The following is an 11,789-nucleotide window of genomic DNA, read 5'->3' as shown; positions in this document are numbered from 1 at the left end:
GCCTTGATGACAGCTTTGCACACTCTTGGCATTCTCTCAACCAGCTTCATGCAGTAGTCACCTGAAATGCATTTCAATTAACAGGTGTGCCAATTAACAGGTGTGCCAGGTGTGAATTTCTTTCCTTCTTAATGCATTTGAGCCAATCAGTTGTGTTGTGACAAGGTAGGGGTGGTATACAGAAGATAGCCCTATTTAGTAAAATACCAAGTCCATATTATGGCAAGGACAGCTCAAATAAGCAAAGAGAAATGACAGTCTATCTGTACTTTAAGACATGAAGGTTTGTCAATCCGGAAAATGTCAAGAACTTTGAAAGTTTCTTCAAGTGCAGTCTCAAAAACCATCAAGCATTATGATGAAACTGGCTCTCATGAGGACCGCCATAGGAAAGGAAGACCCAGAGTTACCTCTGCTTCAGAGGGTAAGTTCATTAGAGTTAACTGCACCTCAGATTGCAGCCCAAATAAACGCTTCACAGAGTTCAAGTAACAGACACATCTCAACATCAACTGTTCAGAAGAGACTGCGTGAATCAGGCCTTCATGGTCGAATTGCTGCAAAGAAACCACTACTAAAGGACACCAATAAGAAGAAGAGACTTGCTTGGGCCAAGAAACACGAGCAATGGACATTAGACCGGTGGAAATCTGTCCCTTGGTCTGATTAGTCCAAATTTGAGATTTTTGGTTCAAACTGCAGTGTCTTTGTGAGACACAGAGTAGGTGAACGGATGAGATGATCTCCACGTGTGTGGTTCCCACTGTGAAGCATGGAGGAGGAGGTGTGTTGGTGTGGGGGTGCTTTGCTGGTGACACTGTCTGTGATGTATTTAGAATTCAAGGCACACTTAACCAGCATGGTTACCACAGCATTCTGCAGCGATACGCCATCCCTGTTTTAGCAGCGAGACTGTTAAACAGCCATCACTAAGTCAGAGAGACTGCTGCCTACATACAGACTTGAAATCATTGGCCACTTTATTAAAATGGATCACTAGTCACTTTAAATAATGCCACTTTAATAATGTTTATATATCTTACATTATTCATCTCATATGTATATACTGTATTTTATACCATCTATTGCATCTTGCCTATGCCACTCGGTCATCCCTCATCAATATATTTATATGTACATATTCTTATTCCATCCCTTTAGATTTGTGTGTATTAGGTAGTTGTTGAGGAATTGTTAGATTACTTGTTGGATATTACTGCACTGTCAGAACTAGAAGCACAAGCACTTTGCTTCACTCACATTAACATCTGCTAACCATCTGTATGTGACCAATACAATTTGATTTGATCCCATCTGGTTTGTGCTTAGTGGGACTATCATTTGTCTTCCAACAGGACAATGACACAAAACACACCTCCAAGCTGTGTAAGGGATATTTGACCAAGGAGAGTGATGGCCTCCACAATCACCTGACCTCAACCCAATTGAGATGATTTGGGATGAATTGGACTGCAGAGTGAAGGAAAAGCAGCTAACAAGTGCTCAGCATATGTGGGAACTCCTTCAAGACTGTTGGAAAAGCATTCCTCATGAAGCTGATTGAGAGAATGCCAAGAGTGTGCAAAGCTGTCATCGAGGCAAAGGGTGGCTACTTTGAAGATTCTCAAATATAAAATATATTTTGATTTGTTTAACACTTTATTGGTTACTACATGATTCCATATGTGTTATTTCATAGTTTTGATATCTTCGCTATTATTCTACAATGTAAAAATAAAGAAAAACCCTTGAATGAGTAGGTGTGTCCAAACTTTTGACTGGTATCCATAATTTCAAAGCTTAGTGATTCACTCATCATGGTCCATTTCTTAGAGAATGTTGCAAACTGGACTACATGTAGGAAATTACTTTGAAGAGTTGGTGATTGGGTCAAAATAGGCATTTGGCTATTGCTAAATTCAGTATACTTGTCTTTAACTGCCACTTCCCAAAAGTGAGGCTCTTCCCACATGCCAACTCATTATTCTCAGCTTCGGAAGCATCGTCATTCACCAAAGTTCGTGTGGCTATCCTTCAACACTGCATCCTTAGAAATATTTTCCAGACTTACTTAGAGGGAATTGTTGATGTGCTGTCAGTTTATTATTCTAGACCAAATTTTCTTCCCAAAATGCATTTTACGTACGTCTTAGCATGTATTTTTTAGGCCAACTGTATATGCAAATATGTACATATTTAATTCAATATAAACTGATTTGCATATTCTATCAGAAAAAAAATCTGAAAATTGTTAATCCAAAAAATGATTATATTTGTGTCTACATTCAGCTGGTAAAAGTTGATTGTGACATGATTAAGTAAAGAAAATCCTTATTAGAGTGTGTTGCCTGATCTTAATGTATACATTTTCTGTTTTTATCATCCAGTGCAAGTTTTTTTTGGTCTAATCATTTCATAAGCTGAGGTTAGAAACAACCATAATAGGGCCATGCCTTAAGTTCCTGACCCATGCCACTCCCAGTGGCAATGACCATATGTGTGATTGACAGCTTGTAGGCCTCTATCACAGGCAGCAGGTACTGTGTGAGGGTGTGGCTGGCCCAGCCATCACACCTTTCTACTCCTCCAGAGATCTGGTTGCCATGGAGAACCAGGTGCAGCCCAGGTGTGAAGCGTAGTGTGAGCTGTACAGACGTGCTCAGCTATTAAGACACACTGAACCAGGGCATTTTCTCAATTTTTCTTACCCCCTTAGTTGCAATGTTAAAAATATCCCTTATTTCCTTTTTTTAAACACTATACTTAGTATCACTAAGCCAAATACAATGTCATTGCATGATTATTAATGTGCTTTCTGAAAAGTGATACTTTTATCATTTTTTTATACTACAACCATACTTAAATGGTTAAAAAAAATATAGACCTATTTTCCTCCGTTTTAAGCAATCAACTGTAAACCAAAGATGAAATGTGCAGACTGACTCAACTTAGTGTGCTTGGATTCAGATTTGTTATACTATTTATACTTTTTAAAATAAAACCATTAGAAATGTGCATAAATGAACATGGGTTTGATTGAGAACCATAGGAGTACAGTGGTAGGTATTCAAAATGCCCCTGCCAATTAAGCTACAAGATTTTAAAACATCCCGGCTCATATTCTCTAATACTTCTATAAACTATTACTAATTGTAATTTGCATAAATTAGCATACAACTTCATAGATTCAATGCCAAGAAGGTTATTATAGTTTTTTGTTTTTATATTCGTTTTTTATTTCTATTCGTTTTATTTGAAATTCTGTTTACTTTCAGTTCGTTTTCAGACCTGATTTGCTAGTTTTATTTAGTTTCAGTTGTATAAAATGTTTTTAAAAAAAATGTATTGTATTATTTGGTTTCAGTTTTAGTTGTAGTGTTGGGGACAGAAAGCATGACTTGGGAGGCTAGAAGCCGTTCGTTTCTTTGGTGCGTTTTTCGGGATGTCACTTCTTGCAACTAGGAGGCAGTAATACATAAGGTGATGGGTCAGGTCATAGGTTAGGATAGGTTTAAATTATAATGGTCATGTTCCCTTGCTAAGACGTTGCATGCATCAACCAATGGTTGCATGCTATGTCATCTAATGTGCAGTTGGGCACCAGATTGCTATAACATATGATGTGGTTAGCTGATTTGTAAAATACCTATCCAGGCATTGAAAGATCTGGCATGCGTCAGGAACATACCCAATCTCAATGTGACTTGGATTTAAAAGGAATAGTGCAGAGACCGGTGCAAAAAAAACATGGTGTAAGGAAAACCTCTCTCGCCCGTGTTTACACCAATCCAATGCTTTTTAACTTTAGTAGTACACGCAAGAAGAATCAAGTTAGTTGCCTAGAAAATGTTTTCCTTTAAACCAGTGATAGTGATTCACAAACTAGGCCTATTTGAAACATTGCTATCTCCTGGCCACATTTACCCACCAGATTTTAGTTCGTTTTGGAGTCAAGGATAATAGTTGAATATAGTTGTAGTTTTTCAAACAGGTTTGTTTATTCTTTTATTTCAGTTTACTACATAGTTTTTTCATGATTAGTGTTAGTTTTGATTTCAGTTTTAGATTACTATAATAACCTTGATTATAGTAAACTCAAGCACAACCACAAGAAGACAGCGGTAGACATTTTAAATGCTACTACTCTTTAACCGTTTCAGCTTCAAACATTAAAACAGCTTTAACATGTTCTAAACTAGATCAATTATAACTGTTAACATTAGCATAAAATAATAACCCACAGTTATAGTAACGCTTAAACCATTCAAGCTAGAGACACCAAACCAACTTTCACATGTTCCGGGCATGCTATCTATCAGTCAATCAAGCAACCAATCAATCTTTCCATCTACCTACTTTTTCAACTATAAAAGGTCACTACTATTACTGCGGCAGTCGCTACCACTGCTAGAACTTACTTCACAACCGTAAATACCTTAAGACAAGCTAGCAAGCACACATATTTTCTTCAGGAAATGTACTTGTATAGTTATTATGTGGATTATAATTAAATGTCTGATAATATCTATTTAAAAAAATGTATGTGACTTCTAAGTAGGCCTAGTAGTGACAGGACCTAAAGTAGCACAGTATCATCTCGTACTATCCTCTGCTGTGCTGATGGGATGCAGTGAGGAATAAACATACACCCCCACCACTATCTGGTGCAGTAGTGCCATCTCTGCTTCCTGTTGGTCTGCTCTGTGCTGCTAGGCTGCGATGGGATGTCGCTAATGGAGGCTGCCTCTTGTGTGAAGAAGATAGCCTGAGACACAAAGTCACTGTAGTCAGGGGGGAGCCTTTCGGGAAGGCTGCCAAAACAAACTCAGTCAAGTGTCTGTCTGGCCACCTGCTAAACACCTGCACTGCCCTGTACTCGCTCACTGACTGACCATGCAGTGCCAAGTCCAGGCTGTGTCCATTTACTTACTGACAATAGTGACATGCACTACAATATGGTCTTGACAACCAGCACTATGGCTGCAAGGTCCTACCTAAGCTCAGGTCAGAAAACCTAAGTTAGTCCAAGTTAGTCAAACAATATGGATTTTTTTGCTTTTATTATTTGGACATTTAGCAAATACTGCAGAAACATACAAACGCGGTAAGAGCTTATAGATACAAAACAATCAGAGGAAAAAAATATGATTGCCTTTAAGAGCATTGAAGAGAATGTTTTATAAGCTCAAGGTCATTAGATTGTAGCCTACTTCACTCATACACCATTCTCAGTATCTATGTAAACTTGATATAGATAAGTAAAAAGGATACTTTTGCTATGGCATGAAGAAATACATTAACGAGTCACACATAAATCACACCCCAAAAAATAATTTACATAAGATAAATTCAATAAATAAATAAATAAAAATCATGATGGTTTACTTGTAGTATATTGGCAATACAGTGTGTAAATAACAGTAATGATACAATATCTGGCCAATGATAAATAAGACATTAAAAACAATCATCATTCGACACATAAATTAAGGCAGTTTTACAGCAGGTGTGTACAAGAGCTCTAATCCAAGGCATTGATGGATAGGGAAAACCTTTCAAATTGTATTATGTTCAGAGACAAAGCTAAAAATGGAATGTCCACAGATTCACAAGCTATAATAAAGCTAATAGATACATTTCCAGCCTGTGAATTAAAAGGCAATTTTATGACAACGGTACAGCTAGGATATCCCTTTCTTAGGTCTAGAAGCTAATGCAAAAGCACTTGTGCAGAGATACTAGAAAAATAAGTTAACAGTCTAATGCTTTACTTTCTTTACATCAACTAAGATGAGTCTGAAAAATATAGAATTCAAGCTCCAAACAGGATTTAAAATCCCCCTTTATTAAATGCACAGGCTGAGGATGGAGTCGAACTTCACGCACATGACTTCCATGCGTAAAGGCACAGGTTCAACAGGCTGGGCGGTTAACAGGCTGGGCGGTTAACAGGCTGGGCGGTTAACAGGCTGGGCGGTTAACAGGCTGGGCGCACAGGCATCTGAAGGAGGATCACCTGCCTGTTTTCTGACGGATGACATTTGTTGATGTGCCGTGTAAGTCCCGGTGAACTGTAGAACATGGCAGGGCAATATTTGCATGGGTAGACCTGCGAGGAGTGGAGGAGACGGATATGCCTTTCCTGGTTGACTCTGTTGGGGAAGTTCTCTCCACAAACAGGGCACAGGTGGCACCCTGAGGAACTCAGATTCAATGGTGCGTGGCTTGGAGTTTGGTCACTCGGATTTCCCTCGCTTTGGGATGATGGATAGGCATCGTGGTCCTCGCTGCTGGTGTTGTGGGAGGATGTGGCATGTTGAGATAGGATGTGCTTTCTCAGGTATGCCTGGCGTTTAAACTTTTTCCCACAGTGATGGCAATCATAGAGACCCTCCTCTGATCCAACTGATCCCGACTCTGACAGCCCGGGGCTGGGTGTGTCTCTTTCGCTCCGGTGTTTTATTTCTTCAGACACAGCCTTATCAATCGCCGGTATCTTATCACTCTGGGATTTAATATTTTGCGCACCAGATATTGACGCTGTATTCTGTGGCTTTGGTTTGTGCCAGCGCCTGTGGGAGGCTAGGTTCGCCGGGCAGCTGAACACCTTATCGCATTCAGGGCATCTGTATTCAACTCTCACAATCCTGGAGCACTTGTGCTGGGCCAGCGCGAACGGGTTGCCATATGCTTCTCTGCACAGTTGACAGACGAACTCACCGAGGGGTTTGTCACCTGCTGCCGGCTGTGGTCTGGGTTTTTGGTCGACGGGAGCCTCTTTAATTTTGAGGCCAAGCACGGGTGATGTGGTCATCTCGTCTTCGAAGTGTAGTTTCCTGATAGCTTTGTTTTTTTTGGATGGAGGCTTGTTTTTACGCTCGGTGTCGCTTGAAGGCCTTTTGGTGCCATTCCCGGTGACAGCGGGTGGGATTGGGTTCGTGGTTGTCCCGGTCCGGTTGCTGTTACTGGTACCGATTTTTAGGTCCACTGGGGCAAATAGATTATCTAACGTGGTAAGCGCTGCAGGTGTGGGAAAGGATTCAGCAGACACAGGTGAGCCTAGATTTAAACGTCTCTCAAAATATGCCCGTTCATGGTCCTTACTGGCGGGCCGGGTGGGGCTGTAGAGCGCCTGGTACAATGCCTCCGGGTTCCCAAACTGAACGGGTTTAGCGTCATGTCCGGGTGCCGCTGCTGTGGCTGATGCCTCGCAGAATCGGGATGCTGCTGCTGCGCGCTCAGGGAAGGATGCGAGAGCCTCCGACGGTAGTGCGTCTTTTGGACTCTGTAAAGCGTGTATTTGTTGTCCCTGCTCCTCTTCGTCAGAGCGCACCCTGTAAGACACAGGGTTCGCTTTCTTGTTCCTTTTCACTAAAAAGCCTCTTGGCATTTTTGCGGTGGACGGAACGAATAAGGCACTTTGGACTCACAAGATGATGTTGAAATAAAATCCAGGTTCAGGTTATTATTACAGACACATCGGCCACTTTGATTTTCACCGTCCCCTGCTATTGATTCGTTCTCTTCCCGAGATGCTTTTACCACGACATAGCTGCACTCTTTTTAAGGAGACATGATGACATTGTTCTCGCCCCTTGTTGCCTCATCCCCAACCAATCAGATGGAACCAAGATCCCTATGGATTTGCGAGTGGGTGGGGAGGGTGGAGAGGTGGGCATGGTTTCGGGTGGAAATGTATTAGGATTTGTAGATTTCTAAACAGATGTACCTGAGTTTGTATTATATTACTATTGGCTCATTGCCCCCCTCCCTATCCCGTTAAAGGCACACGCCGGGACCCTCCTTTTTTACGGTCTGATGAGTTTGTATAGAAATGCACACGTGCCTCGGCTTTGTGTCTCCTTTGGAGGGGGGCTCTGATCTGCCAAAAAGGAGACGTCCGTCACTACACAACAACCATCAGAATCTAAAATCTAAATTAGGTAGGGGTGCCTGATTAACGGACAATGACAAAGATTCTGGGGTTGGCTTTGTTTATTATTAGGCCCTACTCAAAATATTACCATCAGTGCAGACACACGCACAATGTCGAGTTGCATGTTTTAGTCTGCTTCAATTGCATCCATATTCAACCTTATTCGAGGCTAAATCATTTCGGCAAATTATTTATTGGCAACCTATATTCAAACAAGTTGTATAGTATAGGCTATCCCATAAAGACACACAATTTTAAAAGCCCAAACAAGCAAATATATATATATTTTAAGCAGCGACAAAGAAACATTTTAAGGCATTCATAGCGACATGTGTTGGATACGACAGTTGAACTCTGGACATATGAAGCAGTCATTTTACGCATACATAATTAATAAAAGGGGTTTCCTGTTTTGCATTACAATGGCCGCGCTTGTGCAAGCTGTAGGCCTATACCGCTTGTGATTGAAAAGGAAATTGCACGGTAAAATGGGCCCCAAAAGCAATCTGGCCAAGAGATACTGTCGGCGCGTGCTGTGCGTAATCAGTGCAGTTTGGACAAAGCGGACGGTCTCTAAATGGGCCAAACCGTGATTATCTCTCCGTTAAAACAGTCAAACCCAATTCCTTCAGGGTCAGATCATATCCCATCTCTAAAATATAGCTTAGGCTACCCACCACCATGGCGATGAATGAGAAGATTTGTCTAGTTTGGTTAATGCGACAAGATGTAATTCCATTGTGTCATAAACCACATGTCTAGCGAGTGTTTTTGTGTCTACTCCGAGGACACGCTGTTGACAGAATTTCACCCAATAATATATTTTTGTATGCGATGGAATTAGTTATTGGAATGGCCTAGACCTCACCAGTTGTTTATTAGGCCTAAATATGTCTAGGCTACGACAACAAAAAGTTGGTCAAAATAATCTGAAACGGGGCTACGCGAAACGATTAATGATCAATTCAGAAAAAGCAAATATGTCGAGGCAAAAGCTCCTTTGAGTAATAGTTTAGGCCTTCGACAACATAATTATCAAATAGGCCCAATGAAATCACACAAAATAAGCTACGAATTCGAACAATCACACACATCTGGAAGATTTCATTTACAGTTAGGAAAAGGGTAATTAGCCTAGGTCCATATGATGCAACAATTGTTTTTCATTGGGAAAAGTCTTAGTGTTTGGAAAATGTTTATTCGTACATGACCTATAGGTCTACATTGCCTTCCTCTGTGAAATTGCTTGCATTGCAACTGGCGAGTCATTCAACAGCCAGGATACGACAGAATTCATTGGGTGTCATTGAGCCGTGTCATTTTATAAATTAATATATTCTCGTTATCCCCATTAACGTTTATCTTACCGAGCTATGCGATAAACGCGTGAACGACCCCATACACTGAGGCGCGTGTGCGGCTATTTGTTTGGTGGCGTGTGCTGCGCAAAGAGAGGCGGTGAAGATTTTAGGCACATTACCATACAGCTGTAGAATATAGAACCCCTCACACTTTCATCTCCAGGCCTAGGTCAGGTCCTTATCACTCATTCCAATTACCTTTACAGTCACAATTTCGAGTAGGCCTAGCCTATTCAAGGCGAATTTCAGAAGAAGAAAAAAAACGGTTGACTTGTTGTTGTGAGAAAGCTGAATTTGACAATTCCTTGTCACTTTTTTTTATAACTTAAACAGAAATAATATTTATTTTAGGATTCTGTTTTGTTTTCTCTGGGGTAGATGTAAATAGAAAACGCAAATCTTTCTCCCTCAATTTAGTATGACATGTTATGTTTGTATGGTATCTATTAATTTATGGATATCCATCATCCATTTCATATGATATGTTACTAATTACGATTTGTATGATATGTTACTAATTGCAATTACTACAATATTTTACCAATTTGCAATATGTATGACATGTTACAAATTCATTTTTTTTTTTTTGTGGCTAACGTTGGCATTATATAGGGGTTAAGGTTAGGAGTTAGGGTTAGCTAATATGCTAAGTAGTTGTCCTTGATGTGATTTGAACACACAACCTTTAGGTTGCTAAACGTTCTATACACCCACCCATCCTTCCCGACCAACATCCCACATTTAGTTTTTGGTAACCTTCTGTGTTATGTAATGATACCAAACATATCATACTAAATTTGAGTGTCACAGATGTACATTTACTTTGTTACTTCTAGTCTTTGAGGCCAGGCTTACTAAGAACATTGGCTATTGTATTTTCAGTTCAATTAACTCATTTTAATGTCAGTGTTTTTACTACAGTTGATTCCGGAACATTTTAATTAAATAAAAAAGATGCAACATTTCTATGTGAGAAATATTTAATTGGAAAAGTGGATTGAGGCAAGATAACATTGAGGAGCCATTACAGTAGTCCAGGCTGTGCATACATGGTTACATGGTATCTGTTGTACCTCAGGTAATTCAGAGAGCTGGTCTTCAGGGAAGCCAGACCCCCCATTTTCCTCAAACACCTTCTTGAGAAACATGTTTGGCTCAATAATGTCCAGCTTCATCCACCATTCTCCGAATCGGCTCTGGAATGGGCACATCATTGTGGTCCCGGAGAAAAGGAGAAAGGCTTCATTAAAAGTGTCCTTTCTATTTTACCTACCCCTTCAAAAAAGCCCCCAACTATAACAAATAATATTGGTGGACGAATAGTCATGCAAATGACAAGCAAACACTAAAACGTATTACACATGATCCTTATGAATATGAGTCGAGAAAAATGTGAGAAATCAAACCTGCACTTGATTCCATGAGTGGGTGCATTTCCTGCTCAAAGTCCGCAAAGTGATCATGATATATTGCCAAGCACCATTTCTCCTTGAAATAACTACAAAACCACGCACGCACACAGACACACACGCAGACCCACACACACACACTAACCTTAACACCAAAACCTAACCTTAACCCCTAATCCTAACAATAATTCTAACCCTAAACCCCTTAGAAATAGTATTTTTCCTTGTGACGACTAACAACATGTCACCAGTTGGTCAGATTTTTCTGGTCCCCACAAGTATAGCTAAACACGTCCACACACACACACACACACAGTTAGTGTGTTCATCCAATAACCCCCAACAACAGCAGCAGCAACATGCTCAATCAATTATTTTACCGGTTCATGATGTGTTCAGTCAGCTCCAATAATGACATTGAGAGTGGCCTTATTCAGAGCCATGACAAAGTCCAGTGGAAATTCCAGATTTAATATGTGTTACAGAGCCTTATGACCACTGCAGGGTGGCTAAGCCATTGTCTCCTCCATAGAGCAGAAAAGCAGATTAGGGACCTGCATAAACAGATTAGACCCAGGGACAATGGCTCCTATATCTGGGGGTCGCTTGTGTTGAAACATCAGAAATGAGGTCACCAACACACAGATCTTCAAATTCTAGCCAACCAGGAAACACTGACAGGGAATAATATCTGAGAGAGCTGCCTACTTCCAAGAGGCTGATTTATACAACTAATAAAGACAAGCATTGCTTTACTACTCCCTATACCATAGTTGTCTGTAAACATTTGAAATGTAACTATATCTTTCCAGTGACCTGAACATCCCCACTTCCTCCCTCTCCTCTCTGTAATGTAAACAGCCCCAGCAGCTACCTGTAGAGGTCGTGAACCTGGCCTTCATCATACCGGGAACACAGGTGGTTGAGCAGCAGCTCATGTTTCCCATAGAGACACATGTAGTTGGACACTGGGAGAGGCTTCAGTGACATACAGGTGATGGTCTCCACCATGTCGTACATGTTCAGGTGCAGGTGGAAGTTGTTGCCAGTCTCTATGCGGCCAGTCAGGATCTCTCGGCCCTG

General features: G+C 40.7%; 1 protein-coding gene across 1 annotated transcript; it reads right to left on the bottom strand.

The window, feature by feature from the left end:
- Nucleotides 1-5,043: 5,043 nt before the first annotated feature.
- Nucleotides 5,044-7,526, bottom strand: LOC115194752 (insulinoma-associated protein 1a-like). The gene has a single exon (XM_029754672.1). The coding sequence runs from the start codon at nt 7,388-7,390 to the stop codon at nt 5,978-5,980; it is 1,413 nt and encodes a 470-aa protein (XP_029610532.1). The 5' UTR covers nt 7,391-7,526; the 3' UTR covers nt 5,044-5,977.
- Nucleotides 7,527-11,789: the final 4,263 nt, after the last annotated feature.

The sequence above is a fragment of the Salmo trutta genome, chromosome 1 (genome assembly GCF_901001165.1).
Source record: "Salmo trutta chromosome 1, fSalTru1.1, whole genome shotgun sequence".
Lineage (NCBI taxonomy): Eukaryota > Metazoa > Chordata > Actinopteri > Salmoniformes > Salmonidae > Salmo > Salmo trutta.
Note: the sequence above shows the minus strand (reverse complement) of the source record. Positions and strands in the feature narration are given on the sequence as shown.

Coding starts and splice junctions, on each gene's coding strand:
- LOC115194752 (XM_029754672.1), bottom strand. CDS start 7,390: ATGCCAAGAGGCTTTTTAGTGAAAAGGAACAAGAAAGCGAACCCTGTG.